General features: G+C 37.2%; 1 protein-coding gene across 1 annotated transcript in view; it reads right to left on the bottom strand.

Annotated features, from left to right (window-relative positions):
• Nucleotides 1–22,468, bottom strand: part of abat (4-aminobutyrate aminotransferase) — a 35,374-nt gene that overhangs the window by 1,583 nt on the left and 11,323 nt on the right. The window contains exons 2-15 of the mRNA XM_079376939.1: nt 14,189–14,329; nt 12,968–13,065; nt 12,179–12,208; nt 10,282–10,399; nt 7,305–7,354; nt 6,103–6,183; nt 5,621–5,713; nt 5,151–5,213; nt 5,005–5,068; nt 4,608–4,756; nt 3,173–3,310; nt 2,646–2,813; nt 1,202–1,348; nt 816–927 (exon numbers count right to left, since the gene is read on the bottom strand). Of these exons, the coding sequence (XP_079233065.1) occupies nt 816–927; nt 1,202–1,348; nt 2,646–2,813; nt 3,173–3,310; nt 4,608–4,756; nt 5,005–5,068; nt 5,151–5,213; nt 5,621–5,713; nt 6,103–6,183; nt 7,305–7,354; nt 10,282–10,399; nt 12,179–12,208; nt 12,968–13,065; nt 14,189–14,258 (1,381 nt within the window). The 5' untranslated portion in view covers nt 14,259–14,329. The remainder of the gene's footprint in view (nt 1–815; nt 928–1,201; nt 1,349–2,645; nt 2,814–3,172; nt 3,311–4,607; nt 4,757–5,004; nt 5,069–5,150; nt 5,214–5,620; nt 5,714–6,102; nt 6,184–7,304; nt 7,355–10,281; nt 10,400–12,178; nt 12,209–12,967; nt 13,066–14,188; nt 14,330–22,468) is intronic.

Raw genomic sequence — 22,468 nt, 5'->3', positions numbered from 1 at the left:
CTGGTGAAAGAGCACAGCATCCCATAAAGCCCCTGCATCTTATGGTGAAGACCAGGACTAAATGTAACTTATTTATGTGTAACAATTTATTATTATTATTCTAGTATTAATAATTATTATGATGCAAAACAACAATAATAATCCTAATTATAATTAATATTATTACTATTATTGTTGTGATTAATGATACATTTTGTCAGCTAATTATTATTATCAGAATTATAAAATATTTTTTTTATTTATAATAATAATAATAATAGTTAACAGTAAGCACATCAATCACAGTAGTAGTAGTAGTAGTATTTGTTTGTTTGTTTAGCTTTATTGTGCCCCTTCAGGTAAAGTTGTTCTGCAGCAGTAAGTCTCAACACATACAAACAATACATAATCCACTTCACATATAAAACCCAACACCACAATCAGTAATAATGTACTGTGGAGTTAATTAGTAATTATATTTGGTAATGTTCAGTTTGCAATAACAATATTAATATTCAAAACAATACTAACAATTGTTATTATTATTTTATTATTAAAATAAGTAGATGATGCACGCATTGATAAAATAATAATAAAATGCTTAATTATATATACATACATTATATAATGATATATCTTATATATATTATTATTATCCTTAAAATAATTGCTTTAATAATAACAATAGCAATAACATTGTTATTATTGTATATTATTATTACTAAAAATGGAATATTATATTTATAAAATTTATAAAAAGTCCTGCCAGGAATTTACAGTTTCTTTCAATTCTCTTGCCAACCTCATGTGTGATGGCTAAAGTGGCCATGACTTACCCTTGTGTCTGGCCTTATTCATGATACTGTTGCGTGTGGCATCATTGCAGGCGTCTATGGCACAGAATGTACCCTGACCGCGGGCTCTGCTCAGGATATGAGGGTACTGGGTCTATGTGAGGGGAAGAAGCGAGCCAATAAACGAATGTACAGCTCACATGTGAAAGGTATCATCAATCTACAAGCACAGCCTCAAAACAAACACTCATTACGCTGACAAGATCGATTACAGGCTCAGGTTCCCAGCAGAAGTTATGAGGCCGGACCTCAGATGAACAATGAACGTCCACATAATAGAACTGTTAATGCTTTTAAAGCATCTCACATTGAGCTGTGGCACCTGTGAGGAATCAGTCATGTGGGGATATAAATGGAGATGGCCGTACCTGCAGTGCGTAAAGGCCCTGTAGAAGAGCCTTCCCTGAGCGCGTCACCTCTTCCAGAAGGTTCTCTCTTCGGATCACATTAAGCACCTCTGATAAGAACAGATTCTTTGAGGGGTCTCCCATCCACGTGTTGAAGATTCTGTAGGGCTGAGGTGCATAGACTCACGTCAGTTTAAATGGTCATTTTACTTGTGTAACTCATACTCAAGTCTTCTTTAAAGATGTCATGCAACCAACATTTGCATTGTGCGGCATTATTTGATGTCTTTTAGCTTTGAGGTCATCTATAGGCAAATACACTATTAAAAGTTATGGACACACTTTATTTGAAGGTCCAATTCTTGCTATTAACAAACCATTAACTATGAATTTTGTCTCAAGAAACTCCTTATTTGCTGCTTTTTAGTAGCTAGTAAGGTAGTTACAGCCAATATGTTAATAACAGGCATGCTAATAAGCAACTAGTTAATGTAAAGTAAATGTAAAGTATCCTAAATGGAATTAGACCCAAAAAAAGGCTATTGGCTATTTAGAAACAAAACAAAACAAAGCAAAGCAAAAAAAAAAAAAAAAAAAAATATTCCACCTCAACTTTTTTGTTGTAATGTGCAAACAAGAAAGAAATCTTACAAGCATTTTTGTGATAATCATAATTTCATTATTTAAAAAATGACCAAAACATGACATTTTTGTTATAGTTTTGTAATAATAGTAATAATAAATTATTATTATTATTACAAAAACATGAACATTTATTGATAAATACATTATTTTTATTATTCCAACAAAAAATAATAATAGTAAATTCTAAAATAGGAATACAAATTTCTTATATTTGTTAGTAAATACTACTACTACTATTATTATTTAGTTACTACTACTACTACTAATAATAACAATAATAAGGGGAGGGGTCTGAGTGTTATTATTTAATTATTAAAATTATCACTCTGATATCTTTTTACAACATTTGATACAAAACATCACTTTATAGCTTACAGCATTTTGGGAAGATGCACCAAGAAGGAACATTGTGTGCATATGTTATTGCCAACCAAGGTCTTCAATTCAATTAGCTGTTATTCTTGTAATTTAGCCTTTCCGGTCAATTAAGTAAATGTAGCCCAGCTATTTTTTATTTAGAATTTAGATAACACTGCACCATAGAAGGTTACTTTACAGGAAGAAATGCGTTTTCAACAGTAGGGGGCGTGATTGCTCAATTCCACACAGCCAAGAACCTCATCCACAATCATTTAGACAAACAAAGATTGTGAAACTGACAGAACAATCATCTTTTACTGAAACACATTATAATGCTATTCATCAATGATGACTCGTTAACGAAAAGGATAAAGCAGCCAGTTGGGGACAATTACTGGGAGTGATTATTGTTGCCGATTTTTTATGAGATAATGTATGCAGAAGCAGTGACAGCTCTTACTTTGTCTGCTTGCAGTTCATCCCTGTGGTAGTATCCTCCTGTCAGCAGCTTCTTACTGAAGGAGACAATATCAGCAGGGTCGTCCAGGCCCCAATGCTCATGGGCCCAGAACTTGCCTGTTGTTCCTCCACCTGTCTGCACCTCATCCACGTGGAAAGCACAGCCATGCTGAAAGAACCAGACAAATAAACATCTGTCAGCTCACTCTCTGTCAAAAGCCATCCTGTCAGCCTGCACAAAACTGCATACAACACCCGCCGGACACGGCCGCTGTGCTTTGCTACGCTCCATTTGAAGTGAACACTTCCCGAGCTTTTCAGGGAGAGCGTGGACTTCATCCCAATTTTTCTCTGAATAAAGCAGCCGTATTAAATTATTCCTTTTTTTATTGCACAGTTCAAAGAGCCTAATTTTAGCTATTTATAACTGCAGTGTCTCTCTCAAACAACTTCAAAGCACAGGTCCGGTAAACAAGGATGATAACTAAGCATTATAGAACAGTTATTCTGAAAAAAAAGCGTTTTCACCTTGCGTGCAATATTTCTCAGTTTGCTGAAGAAGTCAGGTGAAGCGTGGTTGTCCCCTCCCTCTGCCTGGATGGGCTCGATCACAATGCCAGCCACTGGTTTGCCCTTCTGCCTCCACTTCACGATGAGATCCTCAACCTGACACACACAAACATTAATATCTTACTTTTATGGGAAGAAGTAGGCAACACTTTCAGTAGGTGCACTGAAACACAGCGATTAGTCTGAATGTTCAGTAGAAATGCAGCATTATTTAAGAAAAACAGTGTCAGCCAGGGTTATCATCATTAAGTAAAACAAAAATAATAAAATGTTAACGGAAATAAAGCTGACATCAAAATAAATATTACATTTAAAAAAAAAATCAGCAATGTTGTCTTTGCAACTAATTAAAATAAGTTAATTTTGAAACTAAAATTACTAATTGGGAAAAAAAAAAAACTTGAAACTGAAATAAAAATAAATGAAACCTAAATAGTAATATATATAAATATAACAAAAATTATTACAAATGACAAAAGCAATTAAAAGCTAATTAATAATTGTAATAAAAACTAAATGTAGGCTATTTTAGAAAGGAACATTTTAAAAAGGAACAAATGAAAAAAATCATTAAAAAATGAAAAAGAGGGAGAATCAATATATTGTCATGGTCTGTTTTGGTTTAGTTGCCCTGTTCTCGTTTATGTGTTCCCTTATTAGTTGCCATGGTTTTTGACCAATTGCTCCACCTGTTTCTGTTCTTCCTGATTACGTTCACTGTTTATAAGTCTTGTGCTCTCCCGATTCCTTTGTCTGCTATCGTTTGCATTAAGTGTTATGCTATCCCATGCTCTTGGATTTCATCTGTTTCTTCAGAGAATTGTTATTAAAAGACTATTACTTAAACTTCCTTTGTGTGCTTTTATAGCATAGCACCCGTGACACACACATATATTTATATTCCATGGTCTGTCTGAATACTCGATTCTGATTGGCTGGCAGGTGTTGATTTAATTGGTTTAACTGCACAGGTAGTTCCAGGTCAGTTTAATCACAGTTCCATATTAATGCGCTGCTTTAATTGATGCACACTAACCAACACACATCACTCGGTCACACACACACACACACATTACTGATCATTTCCTTGTATCGTGCATGCTGCGTATTACTGATATTAATTATATGGCTCCGCGTTATCGTCCGGGCAGAACTATTGTTCCAGCCACCAAAGACAGATTCACAAATAACCTGCCTGATTTATCTCAACTGCTCTGTGTACCCATAAATACACATGAACTAGACGAAATGACTAGCAACATGGGCACTATCTTCTCTATCTTCAACAAAAAATACTGTTCATTGAGCTTAACCTGTACTGAACCCCGAATACGTCTTTGCCTAGTACATGGAGGAAAGTTTATCGTGAGCATATCAAGAAGTCATCTCTGACCTCCTCCAGGCAGCGGGCCTCTTCCTGGGCGTTCTCCCTCACAAACTCCTCCAGCGGGTACTGCAGCTTAGGGAAGGGTGCGATGGGCCAGTCGAAGGATGGTATATCCAGCTTGTGAATGACTTTGGAATGTGTTGTGGCCAGGCAACCTGCAATCCAACAGCAGACGCATTAGGGATGTGTGTCCTAATCAAAACAAAACAGCCAGGCTTCTTTGTTTTTCAAATGAAGTCATACGATACAAATAGCTGCAAAGGCAAACAAATGTAAGGCAAATATACCCAGGCTAGGTCAAATGCCTCAAAATTAGAGAATCAGAATCTGCTCAAAACGTACAGATCACATCTTTCAATTATATTTATTTATATAAGTCAACATACAATTTACAAGCACTTACCCAAAGTTCTCCCATGGAAAGCTCCCATGAAAGACAAGATGCTCAAATCTGGGCATCCAGGACTCTGAGACAGAGAAAATAAGAGATTAGTGTGTTTGAAAATTAAATAATGTCGAGTAGTCGAATGCATGTTTTTTTTTTCTAACCTGGTTGATCATGCAAGTACCGACTTCCTGCTCAGAGGGGTTGGCGTATCCTCTCTCCTTATTCTAGAAACCAATAAAACCAATAATTAGATATCAGGTGATTTAAGAGCTATTAATGTATAGAAAGTAGGGCTGTCAATAACGATATGCCCATTGACCAAATTATGATATTATATAACAGCCATAATACACAGTAATTTGAAAAAATCGAATATAAATGTAAGCAATAACACCAATGAAAATATCAGAATAATTATTAATATAAAATATTATGTTTTTTATATTAGGAAAAAAAATCATATTCATAGAGTTTTTTCTGCAACAGTTTTAGAAGACTGCTTCTCCATGTGTATTATTACTGCCAGAATACAACCAATATCACAGCTAGAGTACATAAAGCAGGTGTGCTTAGTGTGGGTCGTCATGACACATCAAGTCTGTGCAAGAGCAAACTGAGAAAGTCCACTCACTCTGTACCAGATAAACATGCTCTTGAAAGCATTCTCATTGGAGCAGGAACCACAGGCCATGGTTTGTACTCGCGTCATCCCACTGGGGGCAATCTGATGTTGAAGAAAGTATCATTCACAGCACTCCACACTACAGTAAATAGCAAGCCACTTCCGGACAATGTAAAAAAGAGTGCACATATTTATGATATCTACAAAGGATGTTATCAAGATTAAGAGAATCACAATGAGCTGTTTTATAACTGCTGAACACAAGCTGTTCTTCAAGTCAAAGGTTGTAGTTGCCTCATTACTGAAGCAGATCCAGACAATCTGTTATCCTTGTGTAAAACATAGTCCTTACTCTGTACTTGTGAAGTGTTTCAGCATAATCAGCAATAATTCACAGAGACATATGCTGTAATCAGCTTTTGTTTTGAAATGTGAACACAGTTTTTTAAGAGATGCTTTACTTGTGTTTCTTCCAATTCAACAACACTCACCGACAGCAGGCTCTCGATCAGTTTGTCTGGAAAGTTCTCAGGAGGCAGAATACCAAGCGCCGGCCGGTTGACAAATGCACTCTGCGAAAACAAAGATTCACATAAAAAGGATTCACTAAAGGAAATAGTGACCCTAAGAATTTCATTATTTCGTCAAAAATTTTTAAGTGCCCAAGAAAAGTATTTATTTCCTATATTTATGCATTTTCTTTGAAACAGGAAGTTTAGGTCAAACATGAATGTTTTTAAATAAAAATCTGTGTAGTGCAGGACGAGCAATCGATATTTTTGGTCTGTTAGACTAATTAAGTGTATAGCGTTAGGTCTGGCAGGTAGTTTATCTTGAATAATGTGTTACACTTAAATATCATTAAGTACATTAATGATATCTGCTTTGTTCTGTTCTGTTTATACTAGGTGATGTTATTATTGCCGCTCTCTCTCCTCATTCATGACAGGCTACATGGAAACCAAACTAAGTGTCTATCATTTTGACGATAGCGGTCTATCTTAATATCTAACTAATATTACACTACTATTCAAGAGTTTGGAGTCTGAAAGATTTTGTTTTGAAAGAAATTGTACTTTACTTTAGTAAGGTTGCATTAATTTGGTCAAAAGTGACTGCAAATGCATTTATAATGTTACAAAATATCTCTATTTCACATAGCTGCTGTTCTTTAGAACTCTCCATAAAAAAAAACAAATCCTGAAAAAAATGCATCATGGTTAATACAAAAATATTAAGCATATTAAACTGTTTTGTACATTGATAATAAGAATAAATGTTTATTGAGCAGCAAAACAACAAGGATCATGTGACACTGAAGACTGGAGTCATGATACTGAAACTTCAGCTTTGTCATCATAAGGAATAAATCACATTTAAAACATTAAAACTGATATTTAAATCATCGTACCTTTTCACAATATTACTGTTTTACTATATCTTTGATCAAATAAATGCAATCTTACAGATCCCAAACTTAAGAACTCTAGACCATTTGCTAAAAATGAATTATAAAGGAAGTGAATTTAATTCTGTAAGGGCAAACTGAGGTACGCCATTGGAATGTAAAAATCACATCAGTATCAAACTGAGATATCTCTCATCTGTCTGGCAGAAAACTGCAAATCTAATTTCCATTCTACAATCTATAAATACACACAAACAATGATTACACAGTCTGAACAGGACTCACCACATTATTTGGATTGGTCATCACTTTCATTAATGCTGGATGATTGTAACCTAGAAAGGAAGATCAAGAATATTGCCAGTCTATTCATTATACATGTATTGCGATATCAGCAGAGGTTCAACAGTGTAAACATGCACAATCCAACCAAAACAAACAGCAATTGAATTAACCTTTGTCGAACTGACATTTGTCAACTGGAGCCAAAGGCAACAAAGCGTATTTGTATGCTAGTGAGTTTAGGTAGATAATTGATATAGTCGCTCCCAGTAAGTACAGTGGCAGTGAGCACAGCTACTATCATACAAAGCCCCAAAAAGTATTAGGAAGCTTAATAAAGCCACAGTTAAATACTTATGAATGTCATTGTAATGTATAACAAAATATCAAACCAAATGGAATATAATGCTAGGGCTTTTCTCAGAACTACTTGGTGCATGTATAAAGTCAATTCCCTTCAAAAAAGTGTCCAAATGTCTATATGTTGAACAGCACATCTACAGTTGTATAAATTAACTTCATTTTGTCAAATGTTTTACCCGAGAATTGAACTTAAATAACGGTTTGATATTTTACTACATAATGCAATGATGATTTATTTAAAGTTTGGCTTAAGTGTCCAAAACCCATTTTGGGGTCACTGTGCACAATTAGATTAATCAATCATAATTAACATATTTATAATTAATTGTACTGCATTCTAGTTTGCTTCTCAGATAAAATGCAGTTAAGGTTGAGTGAGCTTGTTATTAACTGTAATAATCTTTACTTAAAACATTGTTGAATGTAGCAGTTAGAGATGATGTAGTCCCCCCTCAAGGGGAAAAATGCCAGAAATAATCTGTTATGTCTGTAGAACAAGACTCACCCAAAGCAAACTGAATAAATGTCACAAAAGGTTCACATGAACACGTGTCTTGGCCAAATTGTAAGTGCACACAATATTCAGTGTTATTTTTCTTTCTTTAAATTGTGATTACATAAAACTCTGCATAGCAATCCCAGCTATGACCAGCAGAGAGCTCTTGCACATACTGAACATATAACAGACAAATTATGGCAATGCACAAAAAATGAATTATAGATATGTGGCATAACATTGTTGGACTGTGTTGTTCCCTTCTGTCAAAAAACAGAAAGCTGAACTCAGCTGATACATCCATCACTGCCATGATATTCAGCATGTCCGCATATTCGGAGAACAACAACAATAAAAATAATAATAAAAATACACAAATACTGTTCGGTTTCTAATCAATCTCTGAAAAATATCTCTCAGAAATTAGGCTTGTTTAAAGGCAGAATAATTAAGATGACAACCTTTTAAAGCAGCATGCCTAAAGCTCACTACGCAGTGAAACAGAACAACAGTTCGACCTCAGTTTTAATGCAGAGTTCATTCTGTTCTAACCACTGCATTCATCTGACACTTCCAGTCCTGTGAGGTCAACTGAAACAAGCATTTGTCCATAAAAATGGAAGCGTTTGTGGGAAAACACCAGCTGTTACCTCATGGGTCAGTACTGTTACGCAGTACATTTTCATGTCATCATCATAATTGTTGGCTAAAAATTGGAATGATATTTCTTTAAGATTAAATTAGAATAGTTTCCTTTGTTATTATTATAATATCACAAATAGATGCATGGCATGCACAGTTGTTTCTTTTCCATCAACCAGTCAAAATTTACAACACATTATGCATGCTGCATGAAAATGTACATTGTTCTGAAAAAAAGTTTTTTTTTAGATTTTTGTATTCACTATTGTGTTAATAAAACAACACTAATTATCAAGTAATAATCAATGAAGTTTAAATGCCTGAGCCTGTCCTCCTGAACACATTTCTGAAATGTTTTTCATAGAAATACTTCCTTTAATTACACAAGCATATTTACGTCCTATACCTATACCGAGTACAAAATGTACTGCAGAAAAGGAATAACCTTCACATGAACTCTTAACAAGCAAGTACAGACTAGCTTAACACTCCAGCCACTGTTTCAGTAACCTGAAAAAGGGATATTCTCATTTTTGCCAGATTATCTGTTTTTCAGACTGATGGCTAAATCTGTCCAACGGCTGATCCAGGATCACAAGGAGCTCTAATGTCTTAATGTAAAACATTAAGTAATAGCACAGGTATATTGCAGTCATGTTGACGTTATGCACGAAGGAAACAAACTCATTTCTATTGCTGCTTTAGTGGTCAAGAAGAAAATGTTACATTTCTTTTGTATACACGCGTCTGTCATTGTGAGTGTGGGTTATACACTAATGTAACTAAAATATCCTATAATGCACTTCTGTCAAAACGATACAGCAGCAGAAAGTGCGAGGGAAATCAGAGCTCATTAAATCTGAGTCACCACCTGAAGGCATCTCTGAGAGCGAGAGACAGTAGCTTCACTCAATTTGTTGAGGTTGATTAAATGTAAGCAAGCTAACGGACCAAACCAATAGCATGGAGACAGAAGACAGGTGCTCTTTCTACCTCTCAGGAAGTCCTTAGATCCTGTCAGTCACTTGTAATCACCCCACAACAAACGTGCCTTCATGCAAAGCCACAGGAAACTGCTCACATTTACTGAACAACACAGCAACAACTATATGGTGGATTTAAGATCCTTTCCATCTCCAGTGTAGTGTTTTTTATTGTTAACTACAAACATTAAAAAAACATTTTCATTAATTGAAATAAAGCTGAAAAAAGTTGACTTTTTTCATTTCATATTTTATTAGTTGCAAATGCAACACTTACAAATTTCATTCAGGCTGAAGTTCTACAACTACTAAAACTAAACGTGAGGGTAAGTTAATGGGTTTATTTGGGTAAACTATCCCTTCAAGCGACACAAAATACCCCTGACACTAGATAAAAGCAAGTACTATCTCACAACATTCATTTAAAGATGTTTGCTTACCTGTTTTAGATGTGTCAGTGTGTTGTAAAAGGGATCTGCTTATTGACGGAGCTCACCAATGGGGATGGAGGAGATTTGTGTGTACACGTCCAGCATTCGGTTACCGTCCACGTCCACCAGGTAGTTCCCCCTGCTCTCCTCATAGTTGCAGAAGAAATGAATCGCGCCAACATTCTGCAGACCAGGAGACAAGCAGAGTTGAATGTTGCTTTCAAGGTGATTTGTGATCCATCTGCATACCTGATATTATTATTATTATTTATTTGTGTTTTTGGCAGAGCTTCAGCTGCATGTCAGCGAATGGCTGAAGGGACTGAACATCAGAAAAACAACTTAATCCCTCAAAAAATGGAAAATATATTCTCTTTAAAGGAGTAGTTCACCCAAAAATGAAAAATTTATGAAATTTTTCTCACTCTCGGGGCATCCCAAGATTTTTTTGGGGGAAAATTTACATCAGTTTTACATTACATCAGTTGCTGATAAAAAAAACATTTCAATAATCCACATAACTCCTGTTCATCATTTAACATCTTGAGAAGTGAAAAACTGTGTGTTTGTGAGAAACAAATCCATCATTAAAGCATTTTAACTTTAAAATGCCGCTTCTGGCCAAAAGACCAGTCCAGAATTCATATTAATGTTTCATTCAGTAAAAAAAAGCCCATCAAATGTTGTTCTTTCACACCAAAATCCACTGATGCATTTATTTATAACTGTTTTAGACTGTAATCAATTATAAACAGTGCTTAATCTGTGCATATTTCTCTGCTGATTCAGATGGGATGATTTTTTAACTGGACAATATTATGAATAGAGGACTCGTATTTTGTCCGGAAGCAACTATTTATAGTTAAAACGTCTTAATGATGGATTTGTTTCTCACAAACACGCAGCTTCACAAGATGTTAACTGATGCACAGGAGTGGTGTGGGTTACTTGTGGATTATTGTGATGTTTTTATCAGCTGTTTGAACTCTTGTTCTGACGGCACCCATTCACAAGTGATATAATACCAAATTTCTCCAAATCTGTTCTGATGAATAAATAAACTCATTGGCATCTTGAATGACCCAAGTACATTTTCAGCAAATTTTCATTTTTTCGTGAACTATTCCTTTAATGGATTCACATGCACAGTACAACTGAAAAATTTCTCCAAATCTGTTCTGATGAATAAATAAACTCATTGGCATCTTGAATGACCCAAGTACATTTTCAGCAAATTTTCATTTTTTCGTGAACTATTCCTTTAATGGATTCACATGCACAGTACAACTGAAAAAGCAGAAGATATCATGATTCGCACTGTGACTTATTACCGCAAAATTGTAAGCAGCATTGCTTTATCTAATGAAAGTGCCTTTTCCCCCTGTGTGGCTTTGAACCTGATGCAGCATCTATTTTTAGCCCATCTGATGAATAGATTATGACTCTTCTTATGTCTGCTCTTGTGCGAGGGAGACAGACAGCGGCCAGCAGACATGCACAGGAGCTGTGGCGAAGCGAATCTGTGATATTAGCTTCATCGATGCCTGTCAGCTCACATCTATGTGCTCATCCACAGCAAAGTGGTCAGAAGATGACTGTGACGGCTCTCAAGAAGCCAGTCCAGACAGCAGATAAATTACTTCCCGAAATACATTCATCAGTCAATAAACAAAAGAAATCCAGGCAGGCTGAAATATGGCTGGACGTCACATCAGAGGGCTGTCACACTTTAGCTTTACTGCTGTTAATGTTTCTCATATAGTTGTTTGTTTGTTTTGTATGGTACTGTCTGAAAAAGTGACTCATTATACTTAAATCATTAAGAGAACTGCACCTGATCGGCACTGGCAATGTAACAGAGTCTGTAAGACCTCAGTCTGATTGCATAACAAGTTTGCAAATGTACATTTGTCTGTGTACTGACTGAGCAAACACCAAAGTTCGTTTCCATGTCGATCTCACCTGAATCTCTGCGAGTTGTCTCAGCAGCTCCTGTTGAATGAGAGAAATGAATCTATTAGCCATTCTGTTCTGCAATATTATTGAAAGATGCTTCAAACACAAAGATTGGACACAAGTTATTTTTCTTATGATTTTAAATACGCTTATGCTTAAGTGCTTAAGCTTTAAGAATTAACCTGCTGGTTTTGTCTGGCCAGAGGAGCACAGACGAACACTATTTCACCACACTGTTTCCCTGTTTAATACTGTAAAGCTGTTTTGACACAATCTGCATTGTAAAAAGCGCTATATAAATAATGGTGACTTGATTTGTCTTGACTTGACTTAAAATTAGTAAAATTCTATTACTTCACAAAACTAAGATTTTTCTTTCTTTCTTTTTTTTTTTTAATGGAAACTTGGACCGGACAGAGAAGGGAAACCGGCCAACAAGTGTTAGGCAAACAAGGGAACCCCTTCAGTACTGTTTGGAAATTTTATCAGGATGCACCTCATGAATTAGGCTGTAAAAATGTGTGTGTAAAAACGGTGTTATCAAAGCAAAGTGTGATTACTTACAACATAATTACATTTTCTTCCATTTGTGTTAATTCTTATTTATTTATTTTGAAATATGGGAAAAAGTAATAAGACGTGTGTCCAAACTTCTGATTTTTTTTATATGTAAGGAACCTACAGTAAAATACCAATAAAAACTAAATAAATTAGTTTTATTTCCAACAGAGACATATCACACTGCAATCTAGTGACAAATCTCATGGTAAAAGTGTAACAATTCTGAGAGTGTACCTGAGACTTTGGACCTGGCACAGCAGTTTTCATGGATGGGGCATCATATTCAAACTCTGAAACTGTCTTTGTGGCAGTTTTGCTGACATATCTGGAACCTATTGCAAAATTAATGAATAAATAAGACTGCATATTTTAATCATTTCGGTTAATGTTATTATGCAGTACATTTTCCCCATCATGACTTAATATGCTGGGTTAAATATTGCTTCACCCAAAAATAAGCTCTTATTACAAAAATGGCAATCCTATTACAAGAAAACCCCATTAATATCACATTTAACTGAAATCATATATCATTTCACTACTTTGATTTGAGCAGATGTTACCATTTAGTCCATGGCCCCGAGTGCTGTGCACTAAATTAAAACCAACATGCTTACTTGAATTATTTAGTAATTTCTTGCTCATGTGTAAATGATCCAATCTGGTGTCCTTATATATATATATATATATATATATATATTTGTCCTTAAATTATAATACATGAAGCATATTCACTTTTTAAAAAGGTACAGGTTTCAATAGGTGCTGGAATGAATCATTCTTTCTCAGTTCCTCTTGAACTATGAAAGGTTGAGTCAGTTTCAGTTAAAGTAACTTCCTAAAAATGCTTAGCAATGCATTTTAGTTGTTTATATGACATCTCAAAGTAACTGAACTCTGTAAGACCTTTTGTACTCTTACAGTATATTTGAATAGTGGTCAACAAATGTATCTAAACAGCCAGTTTTTCTAGCCATATTTGAACAGTAGTAACCTCTTGAGGGGATACACAAGTTTACAGAAGTGAATGGGACATTTCACTACTGAGCTACTGATTAATGAAGGATGCTGGGAAGATTGAATCAGCGTGACTAGCCACTGAAGGACGAGACATGCACAGACTTTTCTACGAATGCAGAATTCATTAGCCAAAGCTGGACAAAACCAGATACCAGTAACTCATTTACATGGTTAAGAAATTTTGAACTGCATCCCTCTCAACATTCGGCTCCATAACTACACATCATTATCATTTTAAAGGAAGCGTCTCACTTCCTAAGCTGAGCGTGGTCTTGCATCACTTCGATAAAGTCTCTGTGACAACTCCAGCTCTCTTTGAGGGTTACTGGTAGGTTGAGAACATTACAGTCTCTGTCCTCTATCTGACCGGGAAGTTAAACAAGCTTTTTAGACTGGAGGGTATCTTAGTCCTCCATCTCTCCATGGTATTTTTACCTTGAGCGGCGAGACGCAGGTTTTGCTGAAGGGAGATGGCCAGCTGGCGGGTTAGGAGTGAGGAAGCCATGTGTAGCACTCACGGAGACAGAGATGAAGAGTGAGAGAGAGACAGCACACAGCACCTGCCTTTCACTTCACCTGAGGAAAGACAAAGACAGAGATAAGATACAGAGAGTTACAGGGAGTGGGAAGCCGATATGGCTTACGAAAATGTCACAATCAAAAGACGTTCTGGTAGATAATACAATCTCCAGGTCATGATATTTACAGTCTTGTGACATTAAAATAAATTACTTTGATCTTTGGAAATACAAATGTTTAATATACTATTTAATTACACTATTATATACCACTCTATATACGTCTGGAGATCTTAAACTACAAAAACAGTATTTCAGACATATTTGTGGTTGCGACATCAGAACCATGCTCACATTAACATATTACCACCCACATTTACATATCATTCATTAGTATTAACTCATCTGGCCAGTGTGACCCACACCAGTGTGTTGAGCTTAGCCAACCACAGCACAGGTAATTTACTGTACAGAGGTCCTTTATATTATTATTGTTATTTTTAAAGAATACGGAGAATGAAAGTTACTATTGAAATCTTGACCAATATTATGGACTTAATTTACAAAAATAAAATTGTAAAAAGTATTTTATAGAGAGAGAGAGAGAGAGAGAGAGAGAGATCCATAAGTATTGGAACAGTAAAGACAAAATTGCTCTGTTGGCTGTGGAGTCAAGACATTTGCATACGATTAAAAGATGAATATGAGACAAAACTACAGAATGTCACATTTTATTATTAGCCGTTTCAACACACAGATGTTTTACCAAATAAAAAGAACAGCTCTTTTATTAAGTATTGGGACAGTTGAACATAAGGCAGATATAAAAGATTAAAGTTGCAGATCCCTTGCGCACAATCACAGCAGTGAGTCTGTGACCCATAGACATCACCAGACTCTTGGTCTCATCCTTTTAAATACTTCTCCCTGCCTTTAATGCAGCCAATTCCAGTTGTTGCTTGTTTTGGGGAGTTTCTGCCTTTACTCTCCTCTTCAGCTGCTGAAATTCATGTTCAATCAGATTTAAATCTGGAGATTGACTTGGGCAGTCTAAGACTTTCCATTTCTTTGCCCTTATAAATTCCTTGACTGAACTGGCAGGGTGTTTTGGGTCATTGTCCTGATGCAATATGAAGCACTTACCAATGAATCTGGTGGCATTTTCTTGAATATTGGTAGGCAAGATGGTTTTGTACCCTTCAAGATGGTTTTGTACCCAGACAACGTCTGGATGGGAGCATATGCTGTTTTAGAACTTGGATATACCTTTCAGCATTGATGTGCCTTTCCAGATGTGTAAGCTGCCCATGCCACACACACTCATGCAACCCCATACCATCAGAGATGCAGGCTTCTGAACGGAGCGCTGATAACAACTTGGGTTGTCCTTGTCCTCTTTAGTCCGGATGACATGGCGTCCCAATTTTCCAAAAAGAACTTCAAATTTTGATTCGTCTGACCACAGAACAGTTTTCCACTTTGCCACAGTCCATTTTAAATAAGCCTTGGCCCAGAGAAAACGCCTGCACTTCTGGATCATGTTTAGATATGGCTTCTTTTTTGACCTATAGAGTTTTAGCCGGCAACGGCAAATGGCACGGTGGATTGTGTTCACCGACAATGTTTTCTGGAAGTATTCCTGAGCCCATGTTGTGATTTCCATTACAGTAGCATTCCTGTATGTGATGCAGTGCCGTCTAAGGGCCCGAAGATCACGGGCATCCAGTATGGTTTTCCGGCCTTGACCCTTACGCACAGAGATTGTTCCAGATTCTCTGAATCTTTGGATGATATTATGCACTGTAGATGATGATAACTTCAAACTCTTTGCAATTTTTCTCTGAGAAACTCCTTGCTGATATTGCTCCACTATTTTTCGCCGCAGCATTGGGGGAATTGGTGATCCTCTTGCCATCTTGACTTCTGAGAGACACTGCCACTCTCAGAGGCTCTTTTTATACCCAATCATGTTGCCAATTGACCTAATAAGTTGCAAATTGGTCCTCCAGCTGTTCCTTATATGTACATTTAACTTTTCTGGCCTCTTATTGATACCTGTCCCAACTTTTTTGGAATGTGTAGCTCTCATGAAATCCAAAATGAGCCAATATTTGGCATGACATTTCAAAATGTCTCACTTTCAACATTTGATATGTTATCTATATTCTATTGTGAATAAAATATAAGTTTATGAGATTTGTAAATTATTGCATTCCTTTTTTATTCGTAATTTTTGGAATCGGGTTTGTATATAAAGCATTTCTTAGATTTTTTTTATAAAATACCACAAAAATAATATAAATAGCAAAATGCATTAGAAATGTATAAAATGTAAAATGTATAAAAATAATAAATAAATAAAATTTAAAATTAATTAAATACAAAAAAATGTGTATGTAAATGAAAATCTTCCATACAATATATCATCTAGAAATTTGGCATAAGTCAGACAAACAGATAGTTCTGCCCCAAACTCAACACACTGGATGAAATGATGATACACTGGCCTGTTCTGGACACTCAAATAATCAGAGCAATGTTCAGACAGCACGGCAGAGTCACTGGCTGCATTCGAAACCACATACTCAGTAAGTACTTAATTTCAATAAGTACTTACTTAACGAGCGCTAAAAGAGTACATACTCTACAGCCAAATCTCGTTGAGTATGAGTACAATGCGCCATGTTGAAGTTATCATGTGACCTATGACATTAACAAATGCAACAACTTAAAAGATACGAGCGACAGGTTTAAATCTGTAAATATGTTGATGTTTCTTGTTGAATTTAAGTCTCGTTTCATCCCTCAGGCTTATAAATAACAAAAACAACAACAAATATTCAAATATATTTAACCTTGTCATTGTGCTTTTTTCTGTGTAATCTCATACTTTGATGTATGCAAACCCATTATATTTATGTTTTCCTTTTTTTGTCATTATGATTTTTAATTGTAAAACATACAACCATCTTCCCCTGATCTTGTATGCAATTATAAGTTGTGCAATAATAATAATAATAAAAAAAGATAAAAGGGAGAGGTGCACTAACACCTCATAGCATCAGTAACTTGACAACCATACCTAGTACTGTTTTCCTCAGCCTTTACAGTGTTTGCAATGTCTGCATAAAGGAGATGTAGTGCAGCTGCTCGAAGATCTCACCTTTAGAGAAGACTGTTTATTTTTTACTGGAAAAATGTAAGTGTTACTACTTAAAAAAGATGACGACCCCAGAATGCATTAGTAGCTATTACCAACACTACAATAATAATGATAAATGCTGACCAATATATACATAATTAGTTTTTACTGAAAATTATGTCTTAGTAAAACAAGCAAAATGTATTTTTTTAAATAATATGCCATATGCATGAATATACACTAGACAAATGCAGCCAAAGTGAATACATCTCAATTTTCATTCAAGCAATGAATTAATGTGTAGAAAATTATACTGTGATCTGATTGGTTGACTGAGTCCTGATAAGATCACCTGTGGTCTTTTACTAATCAAGCCTCTGTTTGTGTGAGAAGCTGTCTCTCTACTCACATGGCCTGTGTGGAATTGTTGTGTTGATGACAACAAACCAACAATTACCAGCACTTGGTATCAGAGAAATGTCTACTCCTACATGTTGAGAAATAAACTGGAAACATGAGATTGATGACTGAATGAGTTTTAATGGATTCACCATTCCGGTAGCAATAGCCAAACCAGCCTAAAAATCCTTTCAATTTTGTACATGGTCCTTCGAGCCGGAATAGGCTGCTAGAATGGATACTGAGGATGACTGTGTAAGACCTAAGCGTTCGTCAAGGATTGTAAAGCCTCCAAGATGGCAGCAAGATTATGTGATGGCTCAGTCAAATCTTTCAAGAGGGCAACTGGCACAAGAGCCAGAGGATTTGAGTCAGCAGGTTACATCTCAAGGAGTTTCCATTACTGCAACTCAAAATGAGGTGAAGTCTTTATCTGAGGAGATTAAGCAGATGAAGGGAATGTTGTTGGATATGGGACAAATGATGAAGGATATGCAAAGGAAAAGATCTTCATCTTCTACTAGCTCTGAATGCAGTTCGAATGAAGAGTCGAAAGTTCCAACCCAACTGAACCAACAACATGAGGTAAACCTCGGAAATCCTATGGTGGATGAGTTAAGTGAACGTATACGTCAACATGGAATTGAGCAGGGAAATGTGTCTTCTATGCCACCAAAGTTTAGTGAACCAATTACCATGCCTCCGTCTCAGGATGTGCCGCTTGTCTCTCCAATGCCTATTTTATCCGCACCTTTTGCTACAGAGATGCCACCACAGCTTTCTAATCCATGTACCCCTATTAGACCTTCCTTTCGTCCCTCAGAAAACCTTAGGTTCCAATCTGCTGTGGATCCTGATGTAATGGGTGCAGGTTTGACTCAGCAACGTAATGGTCTACCATGGCTATCTTCAGTCAGTCATCAAATTAATTCAGGGTTTGATTCCAGTGATCAACAAGTAGGAAGGGATCAAAGCCTTTTTCCAGCTGATCAAATGCAGGGAAATGTGTTCCTTATGCCTGGGAATCCATGGATGCCTCCAAGTTGGCTGCTGCCCCCCCTCTATCCAAGTGGAGGACTAAGGCATCCAAACCTGCCTGATTTTCCTTATCCAGTATCGTATCCATCTCTTGGCCAATACACTTCACTTAATTGTGATCCATTTAGAGCTGCAACATTGCATCCAAGAGATCTATTAGTTGGACATCCCTATGCATATTTTGGTAATCCTCATCAAATTTCCTTGCAACATCAAACTGGAACAGTAAGGGAGCAGCAAGCTAATCCTTCCACTATGCCTATCTCGAATCCTTTTACCTCCAGAGATATCATTGCTTCAGTACCTCAAGAGCAGCAACGAGATATGAATCAAACATCTGCACTTCCTCCAACTGGAGTACAACAGATGGTACTTGATCAGTGTACGTCAATTCCAACAGCAGTGACAGTGCCTCAGACAAAGATGCCTGCTTCACAGCCCTCAAGGTCAGCCCTTATCGAAAGACTTTCATTTCCGTATTTGAAGAGTGATGACCCCTATGAGTTTGCCATGTTGAACATGGCTTTGAAGAATTTGATGCCCTTAGAGGAAACTGAGCAATATAAGTATCACATTCTTCTGGATCATTTGAAGTTTGATGCAGCCCGACATTTAGCCTTGGCTTATGCCTATCATTCTCAGCCTTACACTACTGCTTTGAAGGCTCTCCAGAAAAGGTATGGCCAACCCCATCAGTTGGTGCTTCGGGAGATTGCTGCTATTAAGAACTTGTCAGCTGTACGATCAGGAGATCCCGATGGGTTTAGTCAATTTGCTGTACGAGTTCAAGCTCTTGTTGGCATGCTTCAGTCCTGGGATCATGAAGGAGCAAAAGAGTTATTCTGCGCATCACATGTCCATCAATTGCTTAGTAAGCTTCCAGCTCAGCAGATCGCTAGTTTTGCAAGATATGCTAAAACCACTCGACCAGATGAGCCCTATGACTTGGTTAGTTTCTCTGTCTGGTTGGAAGAGGAATCAGAATGTCAGAATCTAGCTGTCCAAGTATTTGAACAATCAAAGGGTGTGAAGTCCCAGATAAGAGAAGGGAGGCCTACCAAGTCCCAATTTCAGTCAGCTGCTTTCCTTCATAGGGTAAGTCCAGAAGTAAATGTACCCACTCAGAAAAGGAAGACTGAAATTATTAGATCACAGGAAAGGAATGAGGGCCGTAAACCATCTTGTGCCTACTGTTGTCATACTGATCATCATCTTAGTCAATGTTCTGAATTCCAGAATTTTGATACAGCAGCAAAACGGAAGTGGATTGCTGATAACAATCGTTGTTGGAGATGTGGTTGGGCCCATAGAGCGATTAGTTGTGACCTGCAAAGAAAATGTCCAAAATGTCAGAATCGTCATCTAGGAATATTGCATGATGTGAATGTACACAAACCTGATTCTGGGATATATTATTTGAGCAGACCAAGTGGTCTTAACTCTGTTCTTTTGAAAATTGTGAAGGTAGTTCTAAGCCATCAAGGAAAGACTCTGGAGACGTATGCCATATTAGATGACGGTTCAGAAAGAACCATGCTTATGTCTTCTGCGGCAGAATTTTTAGGTCTTCATGGGGAGGCAGAGTCATTGGTTATTCGAACCATCCGGCAAGGCTCAGAGAAAATTGAAGGTGCAAATGTTTCCTTTTCAATTTCGTCAGCTGATCATAAGCAGAGTCAATACCAAATACGAGGAGCCTTTACTGCTCAAATGCTTGATCTACCTGAACAGACTTACCCAGTGCAGATGCTCCAGCGACGCTATCAACATCTAAGAGGCATCCCTCTGGAAGAGTTTCAGAAGGTGAAACCTTTGTTATTAGTGGGAGCTGATTATCCTCATCTTCTTTGTTCCAAAGAGCGAATACGTTTCGGTCCTCCTGGAAGTCCAGCTGCTTTACATACTCGCCTGGGGTGGACATTGCAGGGACCGACTTCTTTGGGTGAGAAGACTAATTCAATCACGCAGTGTTTCTTCCAAGCTTCACTATCCATGGATCAGTTGCACCAGGATGTGGAGAAATTATGGAAAGTTGATGTACTTCCTTTCTCTCAAACTCCAAAGCATGCCCTGCGTTCTAAGGAAGATAAGGAAGCTCTCGAGTTCTTGGAACGGGAAACAAAGTGTGAAGAAATTAATGGAATTAGAAGATATGTGACTCCTTTACTGCGAGCTAAGAATGCACCAGTACTTAAAGTACCATCCGAGGCAGTAATGCCAGCTTTGCGTCGACTGGAAAGACAGCTGGCTAAGGATCCAGATCGTGCGGTTATTTATGAGCAAGAGATTCAGAAACTCGTTGAAGCTGGATGTGTGAAAAAGCTGGAGCCTAATGAGATTGAATTCAGTGATGAAGCTTGGTATATTCCTCACCATCTTGTGGAACATAATGGCAAGCACCGTTTGGTATTTAATTGTTCCTATCAGTATCAAGGTGAGAGTCTGAATGCATATTTGTTACCTGGACCAGTGTTGGGTCCTTCCTTGATTGGAGTCCTACTACGGTTTAGAGAACATCCGGTTGCTATCAGCGGAGACATCAGGTCTATGTTCCATCAAATCCACCTCTTGCCTTCTGATTCATCACTGTTACGTTTCTTATGGCGAAATATGAGAAGAAATGACTCCGCAGATGTTTATGAATGGCAGGTTTTGCCATTTGGTGCTACTTGTAGCCCTTGTTGCGCTACGTATGCCCTTCAGAAATGTGTGCAAAACCTTCCGGTCGAATTTCAAGATATCCAATCTTCTGTTCTGCATTCCTTTTATGTGGATAATTGTTTGCAAAGTTTCCCAACGAGTCAAGAAGCAAAAAAGATGCTCATGGATTTGCGTTCTTTGTTAGCTGAAGGTGGGTTTGAAATTCGGCAATGGGCCAGTAATCAAATCCCAGTGGTGAGCCATTTACCAACTGATGCACGTTCAGTAGACACTGATCTATGGTTGAGCCGTGACTGCACCGATCCATGCGAGAGTACACTTGGATTGAGTTGGTACTGCTTGCAGGATACTTTGAGTTATAAGCATCGTCCAGTGGAGTATGATGTTCTAACGTTGCGTGTTTTGTATCGAATACTTGCTCGTCAGTATGATCCACTGGGTTTCATCATTCCATTCACGACACGAGCTAAAATTCTTTTGCAACAGTTATGGATGAAGCCTACCAGAGAATGGGATGATCCAGATATTCCAGAAGGAATAAGGGCAGCCTGGTTTGCATGGGAAAGTGAGTTACCTGATCTGGTTAGAATCCAAGTACCACGGTGGTATGGTCCAAGAAAGAACTGGGAAGATCCAATTAGAAGAGAGCTTCATATATTCTGCGACGCATCTGAGAAGGCGTATGGCTCAGTTGCCTACATGCGACTGATTAGTGGAGATGGTCAGATTTCTGTTTCTCTTGTCATGGCTCGTTCAAGGGTAGCACCAAAGAAGACCATTTCTATTCCTCGTTTAGAACTGTGTGCTGCTCTGACCGGAGCTCAGCTAGCAAACTTGTTGCAACAGGAACTCACTTTGGATATCAAAGCAGTGACATTATGGTCCGATTCTACAACTGTGTTGACTTGGATCCAGTCTGAATCCTGCCGGTACAAGATCTTTGTGGCCAATCGCATT

The sequence above is a fragment of the Barbus barbus genome (assembly GCF_936440315.1).
Source record: "Barbus barbus genome assembly, chromosome: 3".
NCBI classification, from domain to species: domain Eukaryota; kingdom Metazoa; phylum Chordata; class Actinopteri; order Cypriniformes; family Cyprinidae; genus Barbus; species Barbus barbus.
This window is presented reverse-complemented; position numbering and strand designations above follow the sequence as displayed.